Here is a 24419-nt window from a genome sequence, read left to right as displayed (position 1 = left end):
CACTGACTACCTTTGAAATAAGCGTCTAAGACCTGGAAATCAGTTTACATTCCGAAAAAAAATGTAAATAGCCTACATCCCCTTTTCTACGTTATTCAATGAATAATAAAGCTTCAAGAGATACAATGTTTTAGAAGCTTTTTTTATTTTCACAAGAAATGTATTGTTAAACATACACAGACATTTCTATAAGTTTTGACTTTTTGTCTGAAAATGTTGATTTATGTTTGTGAAATTTGAATACAAAACAAATAATTAGGCCATCTCACTGTGTGTGACGTCGCCGTCTCTGTGAAAGTGAAAGTAAAGTGACTACGTGACAAAGACCGAAGACACTCCGCCTCTGTTTGTGTTCAGGAGTGGAAAGCGAACCAGACTCTCCGGACCGCCTCCTGTCTTCACCGCGGCTCGGTTCCAGCTCTCACTTCCTGCTGCTACTAACACCAGAAGCCAGAGACGGTGAGAGCACCGACTCAGAGGACGAACACACACACCACGACCAACCGAGAGTAGGCTTTTATTTTCATGTTCAGCGTTTCTCCTCTTCTTCCTCTTCAGCTAAACGTCACTTGATAAAACCTGTCACATCGGACACGAGACGCGACGAGACGGTTCAACTTCACAGGTGAGTGTGAAACTACCCCCCGCACGCACGCACGCACACACACACACACACACACACACACACACGGCTCTTTTTCTTTGTTTCTTCATTGTCGTCGTGATCTGAGTGAATCTGATAACTCCAGGTCCTCGTAACGAGAAAAATATGAGTCTGGCGGCACCTGGCGTATATATAGGATATATATATATAAAACATATATAATGTTATTATATTTCTTATTTAACATCCGGTGACATTTAATCATTGAGCTCCGTCCTGTGTTTTTCTAAAAACGTGTCAGCAACCAATCAGAGAAAAGAAGGAAAGACTAATCAAGCTGAAAGCCAGTGGTATGGAGGACTAATGTGCCAGACAAATAGATAGATAACCCCTCTTTATTTATGCCACACAGTGACAGGGACAGCTTATTGTATTTATTAGTGGTTTCCTGTAGTTATAAATACAAAATAAACAAACAGTATATGTAATACCACACAAAGGAATGCTGTGATCAACATTTGAGATCAAAATAATACACAGAACCTTGGCGTGGGAGTGCATCAGACCACAAAATCACAGTAGAGCACGGTGCTATATCATTGGATATTTAAGTATTATTAGTTATAGTATTAGGCTACATGTCTAAAACAGGGGTGAGAACAAAGGTGAACATTAACTAATACACAGCAATATATCGAACATAAACAAAGTCTGTGTAAACAGATGAAATAAAGTCACGCACAACTGATACAGTACAACGACATAAGTAGTTTGCTCCATTAAAGGGATAGTTCACCCAAAATTCAAATGTCCCTCATTATCTCCTCCCCCTCACGTGGACTAAGGGCTGGGAGAAGTTTCAGAGTCCTCCGTGGCTTCTCTGAGTTACAGGGGGTCTCGGCGTAGCAGTGCATGTCCATATGATGGTTGAAAATGGATACCAACTGTCTTCGTAACAAAAAGACACACCAAAAAACATCCAAATACCTCCATGCTGCTCGTATGTAATGTCCCTGGGCATCAGTGGGCAGCAGTCCCCACGCACTGCCCCCCACCTTCCAATGTCAGCTGCAGGGTATTTAAGATCAGCCGCCCAGGTGAACCTTGTGGAGCTGTGAGGGAAAAGGGAGAGAGAGACATACACACACACACAAGGCCGAACCCCTTTCGGCCGTAACAGTCCTTGAGAGACTGGTATGCAAACATCTGTCCAGCATCACGCTTGACCCCTATCAATTCGCTTACAGAGCTAACAGAAGTGTGGATGATGCAGTTTCTCTCTGTGTACATTCCATCCTCCGACACCTGGAAACCAGATTCACATATGCTCATGTTCTTTTTGTAGACTTTAGCTCTGCATTCAATACCATCGTTCCTGGGGAATGATTCACTTACAAAGTTGTTGGGGCAAGATTCGAACCTGCAACCTTCAGGTCATCAGCCCAGTGAGCTAACCACTTGACTTTAATTACATTCCATGAAAGACAGATAAAAGAAATCCCTGTCACTGACTTCCGCTTAAAAAAAGCAGAAGTCACCTGAGTCAAGAGGAATCAGCTGAGCTGAACTTGGTTTGAGCAGAAACATACAACAACAGGGAGCAATGGGAAGTGATCGTGTTCAGTAAGAATAACTTGCTGAGGAGCTTTTCAGAAATATAAGCATGTGCAAAGGAACTGAACTTTCTTCTGTCTCCACAGGTTCTTCTGTTCCTCATGGATCCACACCTCACCATCGTCCTTCTAGGAAACACTGGAGTTGGTAAAAGTTCCTCAGGAAACTCCATCCTGGGACGACAAGTGTTTGAGGCAAACTCAAACTTTAAGGCAGTCACAAAAGAAACCTCCAGAGTAACAGGACTTACTGATGGAAGACAGATTGAAGTGGTGGACACTCCAGGAATATTAGGGTCAGAGCAGAAGATCAGAGACATCTGTGAGGAAGTCCTCGGGTCCTCCACACCCTGTCTGTTCCTGGTGGTGCTCAGACTTGGCCAGTTCTCCGAGGAGGATCAGGAGGCCGTGGAGGCAGCCATCGACATCCTCGGTCAAGATGGTCTGAGAAAAAGCTTCCTGCTCTTCACAAGGGGTGATGCACTGATCCACAGATGGTTGGAAGATTTCATACGTACAGAAGGGGGCGGGCCACTTCAGGCTGTAGTTACCAGGTTTGGAGAGAGGCTTCATGTGTTCAACAACCGGCATGGAGGACAGGAGCAGGTCAGAGAACTACTGGAGAGGTCAGACCATCTGCACAGATCTGCCTCAGCAGGTAAGAGTGTGAGAGGATCCACAGCTCCCTAAGGCCTTTACACAGCTGATCCCTGGAGAAGCTGCTGTCGCTAAGGTTTCATATTGTAGCACATAGTCACACACATGGTGGTTAATGTTGTTACTGCTGGTATACATAACTTGACCCTTTGGAATAAAACTGGAAACTGAGGTTTTGATGAAACTGTCTCCTCATTTTCAGATGTTCCAGTGCTCCCAGCCAGGCTGATGAAGAGGAGGATCATTCTTCTTGGTCAACCTGGAGGAGGGAAGAGTTCAGCAGGAAACACCATCTTAGGATCTGACAGGTTTAGAACAGGTTGTGACTTTGTATTAGTCAGTAGAGAGTGTGTGTCTGAGTCAGCAGAGGTCGAAGGTCGTCAGGTCACAGTGGTGGACACTCCTGGTCTCACTGATCAAGTCCTGACTCTTGAACAGCTGTACATGGAGATCATGAGATCAATAGAAGAGGCCAGTCCAGGTCATCATGCCTTTGTTATTGTGGTCAAACTGGGCAACGTCTCTGAAGCAGACAAGAAAATGTATAAGATACTTTCAGAGCTGTTTGGTTCTGAAGCTTCTAGATACGCCATGGTCCTGTTCACTCATGGAGACGGGCTCAGAGGTCAGTCCATTGATCAGTTGATCCAGTCAAACCAGCAGGTCTCTGATCTGGTCTCCATGTGTGGAGGGAGATACTGTGTGTTTGACAACAACCAGGGAGACACAGAGAGAAACAGGCAGCAGGTCAGAGAGTTCCTGGGTAAAGTGGATCAGATGGTCTCAGAGAACAGAGGAGGACACTACACCTCTGAGATGTTCAAGAGAAACTACAGACTACTACAAAAACAAAGACTGCTGGCATTGTTGATGTTTGTGGCAATAGCTGGAGTGATAGGTGGAGAGAAAGGTGGAGTGAACGGTGTAATGGTAAGTGCAGCAGTAGCTGGAATTCTAGGTGGAGTGAAGGGTGTAGTGAAGGGTGTAATCGTAAGTGCAGCACTAGCTGGAGTGATAGGTGGAATGATAGGTGGAATGATGGGTGGTTTGAAGGGTGGAGTGAATGGTGTAATGGTAAGTGCAGCAGTAGCTGGAATGATAGGTGGAGTGAAGGGTGGAGTGAAGGGTGCAATGGTAGGTGCAGCAGTAGCTGGAATGATAGGTGGAGTGAAGGGTGGAGTGAAGGGTGCAATGGTAGGTGCAGCAGTAAGTGTAGTGATAGGTTTAGTTTATTTAAAGTTTATGTGAGAACCAAAATGACAACCATTTTCCCACCATATGGATCAGAATTGATCAATGAGAATCAGTGCAGCAGGTGCAGTGTGATTAATCAACAGTTAAAGGAACAGAATCAATGCCAAAGCAGTCAGTTGTCAGTGGGTGTGTCGTCTGTGACATCACAGACTCAGAGGTCACAGTGAAGTGTAGAGAGACCACGTTTGCTTGTCTTCGATAGTCTGTCCTGGTTCTGTCTCTCTGGTTGGAGCTGTGTGTTAAACTGAGAGCTGCTTTGTTTGAAATATATCTGATCAATAAAGTTGATTCGAACATTCCTCTGTGGCTATTGTACTTTTCTACATTGCCCCTTCTGTGACTCCAATTAGTACAGTAGTATGCTAAACCAGGGGCACCGCTAGGGATTTTGGGCCCCATGAAAACAATCTTTACAGGGCCCCCAACACAGCGGCAACATTTTCTGATTCTATTTTACATACAATTATGCATTTTAATGGTATTTTTGACTATTGTTTTGAGATTGTAGTAAATGTATTATTATTATTATTATTATTATTATTATTATTATTATTATTATTTCAACACACACAGCTGCTAAACATTTGTGAATATATGCAGTGTTGGGAGGGTTTCATTTAAAATGTATTCCCCTACAGATTACTGATTACATGTCCCAAAATGTAATCTGTAATGTAATTAGATTACTCAAGTAAAGTAATGTAACTTCATTACTTTCTGTATTACTTTTAGATTACTTTAAAATCGCCTGCCTAAGCGCCTTTGACTGGGACACTGAATTTGCTTTGAATGATCTTACACATGATCTTACTGTAGGCTACCGTGGCTTTAAACAAAAGCATTAATAGGCTACATGTGTTTGAATTTGTCAAGCCACAGTTTAATTTGTTATTGATCATCCAGCCACATTTAAATGTTTTTTTTTATCGCCAAACACATTGAATTAGTGGGCTTAGGCTATATTAAAACTGAGCAGCTTTCTCTGCTCTACAGTTCAGACTACAGCCTCTGAACCTCCTACTCATGCAGAATACCCTAAAAAAAATACATGTTTTTTAAAATAGGTTTTGTTTGTGAGTGTAGAAGCACGGGCGATTTTAGAAAATTTTGGGGGGCCCGTACAGCGGGGGCCCCTGTCGTGCCAAGGTGGTCTAGCTTGCAAGCAAAAAGACATACAATGTCTAGACATCCAGAGGTCATACAGACTGCAAAATAAACCCCAATTACACCTACTTGTGTAGTGTGTGTGTAGTTGTATTCTTTGCCACTTACATAAGTGCATATCAAACTGACATCTGACACCACAGCACCTCTGCTCTGTCAATCTTGCTTAACATTTAATTTTTATAAGATTAGAAAACCCTCATATAGATATAAATAACAATCAAGCTACATTAGTAGAGCAGAATCAAAATGTACTTATTATCTTTTAAAACCTACAATAAAAACAAGCAAATACTGTAGAAGCGATATGCCTCTGTTTTGGACATATAGCCCCATTTCTCACAACCGGAGCATGTATCTGAAGCACACAGACCATAATTTCACCGATCCATCAAGTATCAACTATCCATCCTCTGCTGTCTCTCTCCTCTGCTCTCTGGTCTGGGCTGCCTGGTTCTTTTGGGCTAGGTGATGGACTGTCCAACCCGACCGGACGCGCTGGTTTGACCCTGGTTCGTGCCGAAAATCTGACTTGTCAGGCCGGGCTGGGCCTCGGGCGTCATCTCCTTTTTTATTTTTTCTGTATTACCATTTCATCATCATTAGGGGCCTCTCTGGGCCCCCCTCAATCATGGGCCCCTAGAATCCGTCTCCGTCTCCAGCCGTCAGTCCAGCAAAGATGGCTTTTTGAGTTTAGAAATATTGAGGATTGACAGATCATTGAGAATCAACACACATGTAGTCACAGGCACTAGTTCATCTATCAAATCAGACAGTTTGGATGCAACATTGCCCCAGAATTGTGCGACAGGAGGACAGTCCCAGAACATGTGAATGAATGTGCCCCAAGCTTTCAATGAGCAAAGATTACAACATGGTTCATTAATAATTTTCATGTGATGGAGTTTAAAGGAGTCATCACCCGGAAATCGCATTTTTCCTTGTTAAAACATGTATGTTGGTGTTGGACCTCAGTGGAAACTTGCCTGAAAACCTGGGGTTTGAAAGTGGCTGAGTTTTTTCGTTTGGGCTCTTTGTTTAAGCCAGAGTAGCTCATGACTGAGGCTGCGCACCTCAACATTACGAGATTTTGATTCGTCACCGTAGGGCTTACATGCTGCTATTCCGACATGCCGCTATTTCGACATTGACTTCTAATTGTCGGAATAGCGGCATTAACATTATTTTTTAAGCGTCCCACTATTCCGACATTTTTTTTTTAATTGTCGGAGTAGCGGCACTTTACTATTTTTCAAACATCCCGCTTTTCCGACATTGATTGATTACGTTATAGTCAGACGTGTCCTTCTGATTTTTTTTTTTTTTTCCCCATCTGAGACACTGTTTCTCATACACAAATACATAGGCCTATAAGAGAGAAGAAAAAACAAACCCGCCAAGTTTAAAAACCGGCAGCAGCAGTACACTGATCTGCAGCTACTGAGGGGCGCATGGCGTCTGTCCGACTACCCATTTCTCCGACCATACATTTCTTTATTTTTGCGTCCATTAGTCCGAGCTCCCATTTCTCCGACTTAACTAGCCCTAACCCTTAACCTTACCCTAAACCTAACCATAACACTGTAGAATGAGTAGTCGGAGAAATGAGCTGTCGGACTTTTGGGCAGTCGGACTGACGTATGCTCCCCGCTACTGAGACTGTTCTTATTCTGTCACCTGAGTTAATGAGGTGCACGTGTGTTTGGAGCTGACGAGAGAATAAAGAGCGAGACAACGCGGCCCTGAGGAGGAACTGTGAAGGACTCGGTTCCAGGGTGCCATTCCGAAGGGCCGCCACTCCGAACGTTTACTTTAATTTGTCGGAATGCCGACCCTTAATTATTTATGGGAAAAGGGTGCCATTACGAACCTGAAAGGTTCGTAATGGCATTCGGTGGATCAGGGTTCGACTCCCGGGGGAGATACATATTAACTGCGATTTTATTGGCCTCTACCTAACCTTTTTACTAAACTTAACCAACTCCTTTCTACATTGCCTAAACCTAACCAAAGCACAGAGCAAGGACATTTATTTTCAGCAGGAGTGCCGCGGCTGCATCAGACCATGGATGTAATGCATCAGACTCGCACCTGGGTGAAACTTTGGAGGCGGAGGGGGAGGGGGAGTGGGAGGGGCCGGTCGGGTGCTGTCCCCGCGGCGCGTCGTGTCAAGCCGGGCAGGAAGTCAAACCACGAGAGAATCCGGTCAATTTTCAAAATAAAACACATTCGGAACGGCGGCCCCTCGGGAAGTTCGAAATGACGGACCTTCGGGAATTTTCGGACTGGCAGACCGTCGGAATGGCGGTCCTTCGGAATGGCGGTCCTTCGGAATGGCGGTCGCCCCCCGAAGGACTCAGCTGTAATGGAAAATGACCTAAACCGAGTCCAGTAGAGCTGTAGCCTAACTGTAAAAGACAGACAAAACATAGGTAAAAGAAGAAAAAAAGATTTTCTGGGATAAACGGGCAGATTACATATGATTCTTCTTCTTTCTGCTCCCTTTTGTTGAGATTTGGGAGGTTTTTGTTTTTATTGTAGCTTATTAAAATGCAAGATCATTTTTCTGACTGATTTATTGCCCGATGCCATGTATCTCGCTTTCTTTCCCCCGCCCTCCGCCCGTTGTCTTTGTTGTCACTTTGTAGCCGCTCCACAGAGCGCACATGGCTTATTAATATGCACGTGCTGACCATATATGGTTGTGTTCCGGTGGCGGAATATGAGGTGTGTTCAAGTGCGCACCATTCTTGGATCCAGTTTGATTTAGAGAAATTGCGGAGAGTTGTGCACGCACTGTTTGATAGATCTGAAAAAGGTGTAAATATTTTGGGTGTCTTTTCGCCGTAGGCCTAAGCAAAACATTTAGTAGCAGCAGTTTTACACTGCTTACTTACAGTTTTGATAAATGAGGCCCCAGGCCCTAAGCCCAGAGCCCAGACGCTCACAGCTGCAGCTCCGCGGCTCATCCGCCACGCTGTCCGTGGTGCTGAAGGTGACAGGTTAACTTGACAAACAAACTGCAGCATAGTTCTGTTTGTTTATCATATGTGTCAGTTTTGTTTGCGACTTGATAGTTTAGTTGTTGAGATTAAGAACATCACTCCCTCATCAAACCGGTGATAGGCATGCTGAAAAGAAAAGAGAGAGAGAGACGCGCTTGGGTATCGCAGCTGTGTAAAAAAAAAAAAAAGATGACGTGTCGGAATAGCGATACCAAAAAGTGTCGGAATAGCGGCATGTCTAGATAGAGACATGTCGGAATAGCGGGATGTCTGAATAGCGGGCGGACCCCCACCGTAGGAGCCTGCTTTCATAAACACACCTCTCTTCCACCACCCCAACTTCTGCCGCGCCGCCATTACGGGTTGTTTTATTTCCCACTGTAGCGCTGTTATTTCGTCACTTTATTAAGTTTTAATATTTATTAATGCGAGAAAGTAAGGGTTTAGATCCCCACTGTGCGGTTAGTTTATCCAAGTGACGGCTTAGAAGTTTGCTTCGCGTTGGGAGAAGTGCTGCAGCGAGGCAGAGGAGCGGAGAGTGACTCGTCAGCAACCCGCCTGCAGCTGCTCGTTAACCGGTCAAACTACGTTGTCATACCCGCGGAGGAAACGGTCGTTAATTAACTTACCCGCAGGTTTGTAGAGGTTTACCGCCGACTGGTTAAATTCTTTTTAGGAGATAAATGTTTGTCTCATTGATGAAATCTAACAATTGTGGCAGTCGTATTAGTTTGTTTGAATGAAAAGTGAAGCTTCACACAGAGCAGCAGCAGCTTTGCACCGGGGCTCTGTAGCCTACGTACAGAAATCACCACATTTGCATCAATAAATACATGTTTTACAATGAACCGATACAATTTTGTTTTATTTTATTAAGTTATAACATGGTTACGGTACACGACAGAGCAGCATAGTATGCGGTTTCCAATACAGCCTGCATGTAGCCCACTGGGCCAGGCACCATTCCGGCTCTGTCCTCCCTGCGTCCAATCAATGCGCGCCTCATTACATATTAATACAATGAACATCCGGACCAGTCAAAACCTCGCGCCTACTCTCACGAGAGAAAGTTGCCATATGAAAAAGTGTCAGAACAAGCTCTATGTTTGATTTAAAAAAAAAAAAATTCCAATAAGTTTTAAGAACTGATTCAAAGCAATTTAAGAGGGTTTGGATATGTTAAAAAACTAGGTGATGACTCCTTTAACAGGGGTGAGGTATTGTAGTGGCAAACGTAGATTTTAATTCCAAAGCCACTCGATTTATTAGCAGTAGGCTGGTACAGCTGGCTCGACTCGTATGTTACTGTCTTGTGTTCCTTAACTACTCACAAACCACCGGAGAGTCAGCTCGTAGTTTCGTTGTTTTATTTCTCATTGCAGAATCCAGGTATTTGCATTAATACACACCATTCCAAGCTTCTCTTGGTTTTCACAACGGTCCACAACATCTTAACGTAACGGTAACATCTGAAAGTGACGGTCAAAAAACCTTTTTTCCCTGTACCTATTACTCTGCTAATCCACGTCTTGTACTTTTCACAAGTTCTTCAAAACAAAACAATGCGCATGCGCATGCATGAGCAGCGCCTACTTCAGGTGCTGTGGTAAATTTTACCTCTATGCAATAAAAGGCAGTAATGTGATAACACAACCAAACTAATATAAAACACGCTATAATCTACAGTAAAACTCTCAACTTTCTTTAACATAATATTGGCTCCTACATATTCCAGCCCCTAATTGGAAGGCAGTAAGGCTTTCAATTACTTACACAATAACTCAGAGGAGCCAACAATATACAGTAAATATAAACACACAAAGTGTACATTTTTATCCCCTTTTTTTTGTATTTCAATGTGTCACATAGGAGTCTTTATGAGTCATTTTCACATACAAGACACAGTTTTTCGACAGGTCTTTCCAGAGTGTTTGATTTTGTTTTAACCAACACTCTGCGCACGAGTCCTTTTGCATCTGGAAGGGTTTGGATGACACGACCTAAGACCCAAGAATTTCTTGGTGCAGAGTCATCAACAATCATTATTACGTCTCCAGGAGTGAGGTTCTGTTTCACTTGGGTCCATTTTTGACGCTCCTGTAGAAGAGGGAGGTATTCACGTACCCACCGCTTCCAGAACAGGTCCGCTAGGTACTGTACCTGCTTCCACCTTCTTCGTGAATACAGATCCTCTTTGTCAAACAGTCCAGGTGGCAGCAACGGCTGCCTTTTCAGCAAGAGGAGGTGATTAGGAGTCAACGCTTCAAGGTCGTTGAGATCATCAGATGATGTTGTGATCGGCCTGTCATTTATTATTGCTTCAATTTCACACATAAGTGTCTGTAGGGATTCGTCATCAATAGTCTGTTCTTTGAGTATGGACTTTAGGAGTTTCCTCACTGACCGTATTTGCCTTTCCCAAATACCTCCAAAGTGTGAGCCTGTAGGAGGATTGAAAATCCACTCTACTTCCTTTTGTCTGAGTGTGTCTTGTATTTTGTTTTGATTCCAATGTTGTATGGCATCGCGTAGTTCTCGTTCTGCAGCAACAAAGTTGGTGCCGTTGTCTGAACGAATTATGGATACCTGACCTCTTCTGCACATGAATCTTCTGATTGCATTCAAACATGAGTCAGTGTCTAATGAATGAGCAATCTCTATATGCACAGCTCTTGTAGTTAGACATGTGAATAATACTCCGTATCTCTTCACAGTCGAACGTCCTCTTTTAACCAAAAACGGTCCAAAATAGTCTGTGCCAACATGTGTGAATGGTGGCTTGTCTGGCTGAAGTCTGTCTTTGGGCAGGTCAGCCATTTTTTGTTCCTTTCCCCTTGATTTGACCTTTCTGCAGATGACACATCTTGATAGAAATTTTCTTACAGTGGAATTTGCAGTGGGGATCCAAAATCTTTGGCGCAGCTGGGATAACATATAGTTTCTTCCACAGTGTCCAATTCTTTCATGGGTATCTCTCAGTATCAGAGTGGTGAGAGTCTTTAGGTATGATAACTGGGTGCATAGCCTCTGCTGGCATGCAGGACTTGCCAAGACGGCCTCCGACTCTTAACAATCCGTCTTGAAGCAATGGATCGAGTTTACACAGAGGGCTGCTTTTCTTTACGTTATGGTTTCCTTTTTTCAAATTTGAGACTTCATCTTTAAACTTTTGGTTTTGACAGAAACTGATTATCTCATGCTCTGCTTTTTAAGTCTTCAACAGTTAGAGCTCTTTTAGCTGCTGTTGCTTTGTAGGCTTGTATCTGCTCTTTAGCCTGTTGTCTCTCTTTGTCAGTGCTGTCTTTGTTAAGCAACACCATTTTCTGTTTCCTGATTTGCATGAGTATTTCCTTCAGCTTGAGCATCCATGCCACCGCCTTTTTTAATTTGTACCAGCTAGAATAGTGGTGAATGAGCTTGTTTACAGGGTCTGTGCTTTCAGCTGCAGTGATGAGGTTAGTGGTAACTGACTTTCTTACCTCTGTATCATCCTCTTTAACCTCCAGCTGTTGCGGTTTCTCTGGCCACAGACACTCTGGTTCTTGCAAAAATGATGGACCTTGAATCCAGCTGAGGTTGCTCATTAGCTTGGCTGCTGTTTGGCCTCTGGATGCACAGTCAGCTGGGTTTGTTGCTGTACTGATATAGCTCCATTGTGCTGGCTTGGTCAATTCCCGAATAGTGGAGATCCTATTGGCTACAAAAGTCTTGAATCTACGTGTGTTGTTCTCAATGTACTTCAAGACAGTTGTACTGTCTGTCCAGTATGCTGATTCCTGGAGTATCATTTGAAGTTCTTTTTTCAGCATTTTGTCGATGTTCACGGCTACTACTGCTGCTGTTAACTCCATTCGTGGAATTGTCATTTGTTTTAAGGGTGCAACCCTTGATTTTCCTAGCAGGAATGTGCAGTGTACTCGTCCTTCACTATTTGTTAGTCTGAGATATGATACGGTCCCGTATCCACTCTCGCTTGCGTCTGCGAAATGATGAAGTTGGGCTGTTACAACATCTCCGAATCCTGCAGGCTTTAAACATCTTCTTACAGTGAATGTAGACAGCTGCTTCAAATCATTTAGCCATGCAAACCACTTCTGAGCAAGCTTGTCTGGAACAGGCTCATCCCAGGTGAGTTTTTCTTTGATCAGCTGCTGCAGCAGTGTTTTTGCAGGGAGGGTGAACGGGGACAGAAACCCTAGAGGATCATAGATGGAACTCACTGTAGATAGGATTCCTCTTCTTGTGACAAGTTTATCCTGTACTATGATTCTGAACCTGAATGAGTCTGATTCTATGCACCACAGAACTCCAAGCGCTCTTTCGATTGGAAGTGCATCTTTACTCAAATCAACTGCTCTTACCTCCTTGGCTCTCTCATCTTCTGGCACAAATGCCAAAAACTCTCTGCTATTGCTTATCCACTTCGTTAAGTTGAATCCTCCTGAAGAACATATTGCTTTGAGGTCTTTGTACAAGGAGATGGCTTGAGCTGCGCGCTTGACAGACTGCAAGCAGTCATCAATGTAGAAGTTATTGAGGATAGTATCCACAGCCTCTGGTGATGCTTTGATGCAGTTGTCTTGTGCTGTCCTTCTTAGGGCATAGTTTGCACATGATGGGGAGGATGTAGCGCCAAATAAGTGCACAGTCATTTTATATTCCTCCATGTCCTGTTCAATATTTCCCTCAGGCCACCATAGGAAGCGCATGAGGTCTGTGTCTTCTTCAGGGACTTTTACCTGGTAATACATCGCTTCAATGTCTGCCATTATAGCGACGTCCTCCTTCCTGAAGCGTGTTAACACTCCAACCAGGGAGTTCGCAAGATCTGGGCCCTGCAGAAGCTCATTATTCAGTGAAGTTCCTTGGAAGCCAGCCCCGCAGTCAAAGACCACACGTAGCTATCTCTTTTGAGGATGATAAACGCCGTGATGCGGGACGTACCATAATTTACCATCCTGGCGGCTTAGCTGGTTCTGTGGGACTTTGACTGCGTAACCCTTTTCAATCATATCCTTCACGAAGACGCTGTACTCTTGATGGAAGTCAGGATTCCTTTTGAATTTCCTTTTCAGTGTAAGAGCTCTTTGTACAGCAACGCTGTGATTGTTGGGCATTGTGACAACAGCCTTCTTCTTTGGTAGACCAATGACATAATGACCGTCAGCGTGGTAAGTAGAGTCTGTCACACAGCTCATAAACTGTTGATCCTCCTGTGACATTTCCACCTTTTCATCACACAGACGTTCTGGAAAATCATGATTGTACTGCTGTAACAAAAGCTGCTCTACATTCTCCACTGATATGCGGTTTACTGTAGCTTGTGAATGTCCACCATTTTCTAAGTCAGTGTTTGTGTGATCTCTCAGTGGACCATTGACTGTCCATCCAAGAGCAGTTCTGACGGCATATGGCCCATTGCCCTTACTGTTGATCACATGCCATGGCTCTAATGCTTTGTGCACATTGCTCCCGATGAGAAGTCCAACATCTGCATTAATGCTGGGTATTCTAACCTCGCTAAGATATGACAATTTTTCTATATCTTCCTGTGTTGGAATGTTTTCTCTTGACACCGGGATGCTTTTCTGTGTATATACTTTGGGCAAGTCAATGAAGTTGTTGCTGTCAATCCCACTGACTTCCAGATCTGTGAGCAGATAGCTTTCCACTTGATGCTTAGGGCTCATGGTTTTCAGCTCCAGTTCAGTACGTCTGCCTTGTAGGTTCAACTGTCTGGCAAGTGTGTTGGTGCAAAATGTTGCAGAGCTACCTGAATCCATAAAGGCGTAGGTCTCCACTACTTTGCTGCCTTTCTTTGCCTTCACCTGCACTGGTACAATTGAGAGAATGCAGTCGTCCCCAGCCCCAGTATATGCACTTGTTTCGACACTGGCAGCCACCGACACGCTAGAAGCTGCTGAGCTTGTGGCTGCACCATCCTGCACTTTTGTCTCGGCTACTTGTGAAGTGGTGAAACTCTCTTGTTTTGCAAAATGTAACATACTAGGATGTTTCAAAGCACAAACACTACATGTCATCCTTTTCTTACAGTCTTTACTCACATGTCCTTTAGTTAAGCATCCAAAGCATAGTCCTGCTTTCCTGAGGAAGTCAATTTTTTCCTTATGCGGACTGCCTACTATCTTTTGACACTCCTCCAGAGTGTGATGACTTTCGCAGAACAAACATGGTTTACTGAAGGCACTGTTGGGGCGTGTCGGTTCAGTTTTTGTCTTTTGCGTAGCAAATTCCTCAATTTTAACTGGAGTAGCATTAATGACAAAACTACTTCCCTTTTTTCCTTCTGGTTTTGTGCGTCGCTTGATGTCAAACTTTCCTTTGTCCTTCTTGTCATCTGCTGTTCCCTCCAGCAGGTTGCCAAACAGTGGATCTGTGGTGACTTTAGCTTGCTTGTCCACAAACTTTACAAGATCAGCGAACTTGGCTCTTCTCCCACGCTGCTCCTGTATCTCATATGCCTGGGCACGCCACTTTTCCATGAGCTTGTATGGCAACTTTGATGCCACAACCCTCATGTTAGTTGGATTGTCTAGCTCATCCATGAATTCAACATCATCCATAGTGTTGCGACAGCTCAGAAGAAATAATGAGAAAGCTCTGAGTGCTTTGCCGTCTTCTGACTTGATTTTAGGCCACTTAAATGCCTTTTCCATTAAAGCAGAAGCTATTTTGACTTCATTTCCGTAATGTTCTTGCAAGAGTCTCAATGCTTGATCATATCCACGACTTGCTGGCATATGCTGGCAGCTCTTTACCAAATCTCGTGGTTCACCCCTTGTGTATTGCTCCAAAAAATAGAGCTTGTCTGCATCATTGTCTGTTCTGGAATCAATAGCGTGATCAAATGCCTTTATGAAGGATCTAAATTCAAGTGGATCACCGTGGAACAAAGGAATGTCTCTTTTTGGTAAGCATGACAACCGTTGGTTTTTTACAAGCAACTCTGTAATATCAGTTTGACGTTTCATCACTCTGTACAACTCAGTTGTGTCGTCATTGTGCTGTCGTGGATCAGCTGTATGTGTAGAGCTTGGTCTCTGATGAACACGTACCTTTGGTTTTGTTGCTGGTGGATTTATTGACATCACTGGCCTGTCTCTGTATTTCTGTCTAGGTGGTGATGTATCATGCCTGTTTTGACCATCATTGTAGTCCTGCTGAACTGAATATGATGATGCAGTGGCACCACGCTGTTGCTGAGGTGATTCGTAATCTGCGTATATTTTGAGTCGTGCAGCAGAAGCTGCCAGCTCTGTGTCAATCTCTAGTTGTTCTTTGTCCATCTGTAGCTGAGCTTCTTTCAGTACAAGTGCTTGCTTTTCCTTTAATGCTGTTGCCTTTGCAACAAGTGCTGCTCTATTTGCTGCCTCTTTCAGGAGTATTGTAGTAGCTGAAGATGCTGATGAACTTGCTTGACTGCCATGTTTGGAAAACTTGCCAGATTTTTGTTTTGCAGACACATTCGAAACACTGTCCATTGGAGTTATGTAATTTCCACTTGTCTCAGCCAAGTCTTTATGAAGTTTTACTTCATCAATCCACCTCTCAGCTCTTTTTATGAAGTCTAGGCAAGTGGACATTTTGGGCTCAAGCCAGTAGGTTTGGTCATCCTCACGTTCTTCCCCTCTCAGGTAAAGTTTCACTGACTCGTTGGCTTCAATGAATTCCTCATACAACTTGTAATAACTCCTCATTTCCTTTTGTTCAATATATGTCATGTTATTGTCATCTTCCATGAAACGTTCTATTTGATTTGATTTTGTAGTTAACTGCCTTAATTTGGATCTTCTTGCAGTGATATACTGATGCAGTTTCTCCTCAATACCTTTTTCTGTAGGCATGACTGCCCTCTTGTGGTCATCTTCGGTAACTGCACATTCCTCATCGTCTTCGATCACTGTACGTTCCTCATCGTCACAACTTTGCGGCTCCGCCATTGCCGTTTGTTACAATGTTTCAATAATGACGTGATGAAATCCAGCGACAGGAACAACAAGGTAACCACTCAGCTTTAACACGGGGATGGTTATCAGGCTTATCCCGGTTACCTTCACCCAGCTGTCCGATCAGAGCCTTGTTTATTCCCACAGCGTGTCCCCCGCCGCAATATAATCATGTCGGGCACCGTCTAATTCCTGGATGGGCTGTGTCCGCGACGTGATCCGGGTCGATGTCAGACAGAGGTTTTTTGACTTGATGTAGTGGCAAACGTAGATTTTAATTCCAAAGCCACTCGATTTATTAGCAGTAGGCTGGTACAGCTGGCTCGACTCGTATGTTACTGTCTTGTGTTCCTTAACTAGCCTACTCACAAACCACCGGAGAGTCAGGTCGTAGTTTCGTTGTTTTATTTCTCGTTGCAGAATCCAGGTATTTCCATTAACACACACCGTTCCAAGCTTCTCTTGGTTTTCACAACGGTCCACAACATCTTAACGTAACGGTAACATCTGAAAGTGACGGTCAAAAAACCTTTTTTCCCTGTACCTATTACTCTGCTAATCCACGTCTTGTCCTACTTTTCACAAGTTCTTCAAAACAAAACAATGCGCATGCGCATGCATGAGCAGCGCCTACTTCAGGTGCTGTGGTAAATTTTACCTCTATGCAATAAAAGGCAGTAATGTGATAACACAACCAAACTAATATAAAACACGCTATAATCTACAGTAAAACTCTCAACTTTCTTTAACATAATATTGGCTCCTACAGGTATGTTCTGTGTAAGAAATTAAAATGAATTTGCTGATGGTCTGGATTACGAGATGCTTCATGAATGCTGCACCACACCGCATCCCAATCAAAATCCTGAGCTATGTCTGGGCAATCTCTCCTCCAGACCCTCTCCACAGGGAGCGAGACAAGGTCTGTTACCTGCAAAAAATGGTACAGTTTGGATACCATACCCTTAGCTCTGTTCTGTTTAATAAATAAATCTCGGAGTGGGTGGGTAGGTAAAGAACATTGACAGGGTACACCATGTGCTTTAAGCGCTGACCTCAACTGTTAATAAAAGAAAAAAGTGGAACCTGGCAGGTTGAATGCATCCTTAATATCAGCAAAAGAACGTAATCCAAAATCATTTTAAATGTCTCTTAAATAGTGAACACGAGCAGAAACAGGTCTTCTTTGCCTTATTATTGAATATTGGAGAAAAGGTGTGCCACTTGCGGGAAAGATGACAATGTGTTTCAACTAATCTCCATACCAGCACAAGATGAGAAATAATGGGGCCAAGGCGTAGTTGATACTGAATTGTTACTAAAGAGAACATCTTGAAGTGTCCATGGCTGAACTATATTGCTCTCTAGCATGCGCCAAGAGAAAGAGCAATGAGAATCAAACCAAATTAGCACGTCTTTTATGGGTGATTGAGTTCAACATCAGTAACGCTAACCGCCACACACTGCCTGTCACTTCTCCTTACTGGTACCTCGTAACTGTGACTATACCTGCTGACCTCCGTTACACATGACAGAATGGTTCTCTCTGTGGGTCATTAGATCATAAAATAGTTTCATGTGTTGCTGTGGAGGGATGCTATCTCATTTAATGAGACATTTGCTGACATTTCCCCAGACCAGGAAAATCACATCTATTCATCATTAAAAAGCCAATTGTAAAAAAAAAAAAAAAAAAAAAATCATTCATCCATGTTTATGTTTATTGTTATGTTATCAATGAACTCAAACCAAATGATCATCAGATCAACACAATAAACCAAACCACCACCAGACATAAACAGGTTTAATTATCATGTTTCACATTACTGAATCAGAAACAGAAACTCAGACATCTTGTCTCTGTAAGGATGTGACAGATGACTGTGACACTGATAGAATCAAACCAGGAAAATGCAACTCCCATGATCCCACACTACTTCCCCTCAGCAGAAGTTAGTTTGCCAGGCAAATACAGAGACTGTTGATGAAAAACTGTCCCTGAAGGCAACGCGCATCAGTGGTTTTGCATGTATTTACCTCTAAAACAACTCTGTGTGGTAACGTTGTGTTATTATCTCATAGCGTGGTGAATGTGCAGCTCACAACTTGTCCACCAGAGCGTTGTGGAGTTGTTGGATTGTGTATTTGATGAGTTTGATGAGGGAAACCAAGAAATCCCATAATGAGCCTCCGTAGCGTAGCTCTGAGCAGCTCACGGCTCTGCTCCACCGTTCTAAAAATAGCTTGCACCGACAATTAAAGGTAACGAACCTACTGCTATGACTATAGGGATTATGGCGGTGGGCCAATTTGACAAAATGTTGAACTATCCCTCTAAGGTGAAAACTGAATCAACCACTTCACTCAAAGAAAGGACCAAAACCAGATTATGTGTTGTTGACCAAAATGTGAGATTGGTCTCAGCAGTGACATCTCTAATGACTTAAAGGGGACATATTATGCAAAACTCACTTTTTCATAGCTTTAGTATGTGTATTTGCGTATCCAGATGCCTCCTCACCCCTTAAACGTCAGTTTTGACAACTACGTCAATATTTTGTAAACTGCCATAGTAAGAAAATGTGTCCCTTAACAAGCCGTTTTAATTTCACCCGGCTTATTACATCACAAGCCGGCTGATTTGAATATTCAAGCCCCCGCTCCCATGGTTACTTCAGCTACCAGAGCGAAGGTTCCAAACCGACCGTTTAGAGCAGGGCTGTGAAACTGGTATGTAGAGAACCCAGCTGTGCTCAATCTTTTGGTTTTTCTGACCTAAGCATGTTACCAACATTACTTTTAGACATCAAGGTACCATGTCAAGAAGCAGAAATGAGCAGAATATGTCCCCTTTAAAGGAGTTTTTAAATCTAAACATGATTGAACTATGTCTTAGCTCTGTGTTCATGTTCAGGAATAACTGAGGTTTTTATAGTCAAATATTGAAGAAGTCACCACCAGGGAGAACCTGAACCTGAACCACCACAGGAGCTGATTAACTTGTTCTCCTGCTTATGTCTCCACTCAAGGGGAACGTTCTGGCACCATTTAGTTTTGACATGCAGATGTCATTTGCCTAACTCCACTGTTGTCCTTACTTGTTGGGTTATGTGTGTGTGTGTGTGTGTGTGTGTGTGTGTGTGTGTGTGTGTGTGTGTGTGTGTGTAAATAATGTAATAATAATATGTAAATAATGAATGGAATGATGAATGTGGACCTGCAGGAACTGTTAAGGGCTGAAAATCTGATTTCAAAAAGACAAAAACCAAAAGCTATAAAATTAATTTGTTAAAGTGTAACAGTGCATTTCATCATCCATATACAGTATTATTGCTGTGTCTGCCTTATCTCACTCATGTTTTGTTTATTTAAAGTCTGGATTAAATATCAGCAGAAAAATATTCTTCACACCTCACATGTTCCTCCTAAAGCTTCTTTTGTCTCTGACAGCATGGAGAAGCCTGGTGACAGACAGAGAGTGCAGCTGTTGATATTGATATAACATTGGTTTCAACACCAGTCGAATTTATGATGAATCTGGATATGAGTAACACAGCGCTTGAAACGAACTTTAATCTATCACCGCTGCTCCGTCACCAGGTCTGTGGTTATGATCGAGTCTGGCCTACGCGAGGCGACAAAGTGGCGGAACTGTCATCTAGACTCAGACTGATTGAAAACCGAGACGAGTGGAGCGCACAGCGCAGAAGAGCAAATCAGTCTACATCAGCCGGACCAAGACCCGGGACCAGAGGAAGACCGGACTGAGCTACAGGTGTCTACAGGTGTTTCTGTCTGTGCAGCTGCGTCAGAGCAGGTAAGAAGAGGACTTGTTTGCGTTGTCTGAGTCTGAAATAATGTTTTATTATTATTATTGCTATTATTATTGTTCATGGTAACTTCGTATGAGCCTCGCGCTCTCACGTAGAAACAGAAACACGGCTCACTCGGTAACTACATTATTTTTCAAATGTGTAGGCTTTTTCCTAAACCTCTTCAATGTCCAATGTCAAACAAAAAGAGCTTGAGAAATAATATTTTTTATTGTGAAAAAACAAAACACGACAGACAATACAGTGAACATGCATTGATGACTTACATTGACATAAAATGTGAAAATTAGGTGTGTGTGTGTGTGTGTGTGTGTGTGTGTGTGTGTGTGTGTGTGTGTGTGTGTGTGTGTGTGTGTGTGCGTGCGCGTGTGCATGCGTGTGTAAATCAGTGATAATATATTATATAAATGGTGATCATAATAATGATGAACAAGAAAATTGGTGAATATTATTAGTGACATTGGTCATAATAACAGTATTGGGGAAAAAGTAATAAAACATTGAAAATAATAATTAATAACAATAATAAATACAATTGTGACAGCAATAACTCAACAGCAATAATGAAACCAAACAAGCAAACAGACAAATAGAACAACAACAAAAAAAAATAATAGTAACAGTGATTATTCTAGAAGTACAGGGGAGAGGTAAGAACCAAAGGTACAGGAGCAGTGTGGGAGCAGAGGATAAATAAATACAATTTTTGGACAGGGAGAAAAATAAATAAATGAAATACAAATAAATGATAAAGTAAGTAATGATAATAAATGAATAACCATGACAATAGTGGTAACAATAGTAGCAACCATAATAATAGTAATAACTAAATAAAGAGAGAGAAAAGATCTATTTGATCAGCGGGGCATTGGCCTGTGGTCCCCCATCCCCACCTCACCCAGCTTCCCAGAGCACCAGCAGCAGCCCGCCTCCCTGCCTAGATGGGAAGGTTGTTGTTTTTCCTCCCTCTTCTTTTCATTTGTTTGTGTATGTTTTTGTAGTGCAGTCAAAAAGGAAGCGGGCCGTACGGCAACTGCCTGAGCAGAGAGCCGGCGGAGCGGGGATGCCCGAGGGGAGGGCAAACCCTACAAATAACCATACCAATACCCATAAATATATATATATGATCCATTTGTTAATGTTTTAAGATTAAATGTCGACTGGGCTAAAAAGAAGTTTACACTCATAAATATTTATACACTTTATGAGTCTCATGAATGTGAGGATGCATTTTTGAGTAGATTAGCAACCATACATTCCTTCATTGAGGATAACGATTCATCTTCTGTCTTTTTTTTAATCTTTTTTATTTATATTATCCCACCACCACCACCCCCTAATGGGGACCTTTTTTTCTCCTTTCTTTCTTTCTTTCTTTCTTTCTTTCTTTCTTTCTTTCTTTCTTTCTTTCTTTCTTTCTCATTAATTCCTTTTTTTTCATTCTAAGAAAAGAAAAAATACACAATAATCAGGTGGCAGTAACATAAAACCCCATCAACACCATAAAACATAAAGGAGGACAAAATACAAACAAACCAAAAAAACAAAAACCAAACAAACAAAAGGAACCTACATTTAACAGCATAAAAACAATAAAAACATATCAGTAAGTGCATACACACACACACCACCATAAAAGAAACAACAGCAATCACAAAAACATGCAAAACAATGAACTATATTGAATCTTCATCCCAAGTTGTTGTTATTGCGAGGAGTTCCCATCTTTTTCTCTCTGCACTATTTTTTCTTGTTTTTTGAACATATAGCTTCATATAAGTTTTCTTCATTGATAGGGCCTTCACACAATAACTTTTGTGGGTTTGTAAGTTTTGGATAGGAGCATGGCTTCATATACTCAAACAAGGAAGTATTTGTTGAATGAAAAGTATCATTAAAAATCTCATTATAATACTTCATTAATGCCTTAAGTATATCATTTGCAGATGTAATATTCGTTATATCATCATTTATCAGTTTTGAGATGTTCTTCCTAGATATATTTCTATTTTGAAGCTGTAAGAAATATTTATTACATTTTTCTCCATGCTCCATCCATGTTGCGTTATTTCTATATATGATGCCCTTTATTTTATTCTGATACAGCCTCTCCAATTCTTTTTCTTTATCATCTAATAACTGTAGGTCGATACAGCCAGATTTATTTGCATCTATGCCATCCCTAATATTTTGGACCTCTTCTCACAACATTTTTTCTCTCCACTCCATAGTGGGTTTGAGCCTAGTTTGTCCGCTTTTGCGTACTGTATTCAAAGCTGGCGAAGCAACATGACAGCCTCCAGTGGGTGCACCGCCACCTATGTATTTGCAACTCATTCTAAGGTACGAGAAAGCTTGGTAAATACGTATTTTTTAAAGTAATATTTGATTTTTGATCATAAAAAGCCAAATAAGTTGCACACTGTCCCTTTAAACTCTTTGTTTGACATTGAATGATTTATTTGGATTGATTTGATACAAACGTAATTCCATAGGAGTGCTACACCTGTGGGAGTGGGGTTCTGGAGCCGCATGACATAAGTCTTTCTGATGGACGTTTCTGTCGCAGCTCGCGACGTGACGTAGAAACCAAGACTGTTTTTATAGTAGTGGTGACATGAAGTAGGAGAGGACACATACTTTAGTGTAAGATAAAAGGTCTTGTATTTACAGTTTGGGTTAGGGTTAAGAATAAATCAACAACAACAACAACAATCAATAAACCAATAACAGAGTGGCACGACACATGTAATGTAAAATGATGGTGTAGCTACTGAACAAACACTGTAACATGGCCTGTTTAATAATGCTACAAAATCCCCTATGCTACAGAGTTATGTGCTTTTGTGTGCGTGTGTTTAAGTTTGAGTTTTTACAGTTCTCATTAGAATCAGTAAATCAGTTCAAACCTGTTGCTCCACATACCTGAGTTCACCTGTGGACCAATCAACAGGAAACAAGAAAAAATGGCGGCCACTCCCTCACCTCTGTTGTCAAAACAAACACCGTCAGACTGAAAGTAAAGATAGAATCAGTAAGAGAGTGTGATATGGGAGTGTGTTGAAGTATCTGAACGTCACTGTGTGAATTAAAACAACTTGTGTCCCACCTTAAATCACATGACCTGTTAAACAAGGTAACAGCTGTTTAAAAGGCAGATTGACACTGACAGGGCTGCACGATTATGGCCAAAATCCCGATTATTTTTTATCAATATTGAAATCACTAGTCCAGGCCCGGCCTGGTCAGATGCGTACATGAACTGATGAAGCCTCTTGTCTTCCCAGACAAATAACCAAGTTCAGTTGCATTCGATTTAAATTTCTTTGAGATAACTATGACCTGGACAAATGAGAATATTCACAGGCTTATTGAAATCACAATTATTAATCACACTTATACATTATGTTAGATAAAACATGTTTTTATTGCAGTTTCTATTTGAAACAAACAATATGTGAACAAAGCTTCCAGTTCAAAATGAAACTTAAAGCAGAAGTAAGTGGTCCGGTCGTTTTCGCTAATGCTGCGTTCCAGGCAGGCTTTTGAAATCGTAAATTACAGCTTCAAGTCACATCTTACGACTTTGTAGCGTTCCAGGCAACCCACTCGTGTTTTTCCGACCTGTTTTACCGGTGAAAGTCACTATAACGGCCACTCGTAACTTCTGACCCGTGAACTCGTACCAGATCGAACTGGTACGACTTCACGGTCGGAAAAATACGAGTTTCCTTGAACGCACCATAACAGTCCTCGTCCCTACGTCGCCACATTCACGGCGTCCCTTGGCTGCACACACAGCCCTGCATGCCGTTCTCTCTCCTCATTGGATAAAGGTTGTAGGATACAAGGAAAGTTTTCTCCTGGGCTCAGAGCAGAGCAGAGTGACTGACAGACCCGTGTTTCAGACCAAACACTCTATAGAAGTGATTGCTGTCGGAAGATACAACTATTTAAGACTTATATTAACACAAATATATCACTTACTTCTGCTTTAAAATAAAAATAAATAATAAAATAAAATTTCTCAAGACAAAGGGCTAGTGAAAAATAAAGAGCAATATTTTATAGATATAGATGTAAAGGGACAAATGTTGTCTTTCATTTAAGCCATAAACCATAGTTGTGGGATTAGTACTTCTGTAGTTATAAAGCTTTAATTGCAGTGATACAAAAACAGGCGGAAATTGCGAAAAATGGCCTCTGCATGAAGACAGGGCCGGCTCTAGCCATTTTGGTGCCCTAGGCGAGATTACTCTCAGGCGCCCCCCCAACAATGATCATAATGATAACATAACAGTGTGTATCTCTATGTCCCCTCT

The 24419-nt window shown here is 42.2% G+C and overlaps 2 protein-coding genes across 2 annotated transcripts in view; both read left to right on the top strand.

Annotated features, from left to right (window-relative positions):
• The first annotated feature begins 2309 nt into the window (after positions 1–2309).
• On the top strand, positions 2310–10586 carry LOC146965732 (GTPase IMAP family member 8-like). The gene is made up of 3 exons (XM_085765111.1): positions 2310–2875; positions 3077–3864; positions 10485–10586. Exons 1-3 carry the CDS (start codon positions 2320–2322, stop codon positions 10584–10586), a joined length of 1446 nt encoding a protein of 481 aa, XP_085621237.1. The 5' UTR covers positions 2310–2319.
• A 9445-nt stretch (positions 10587–20031) lies between these two features.
• LOC146965731 (GTPase IMAP family member 1-like) overlaps positions 20032–24419 on the top strand; it is a 42884-nt gene continuing 38496 nt past the window's right edge. The window contains exon 1 of the mRNA XM_085765110.1: positions 20032–20081. The gene's annotated coding sequence lies outside the window, so the exon portion shown is untranslated. The remainder of the gene's footprint in view (positions 20082–24419) is intronic.

The sequence above is a fragment of the Trachurus japonicus genome, chromosome 21 (assembly GCF_045865225.1).
Source record: "Trachurus japonicus isolate A0001 chromosome 21, Traja_1.0".
In the NCBI taxonomy this organism is placed as follows: Eukaryota; Metazoa; Chordata; class Actinopteri; order Carangiformes; family Carangidae; genus Trachurus; species Trachurus japonicus.
Note: the sequence above shows the minus strand (reverse complement) of the source record. Positions and strands in the feature narration are given on the sequence as shown.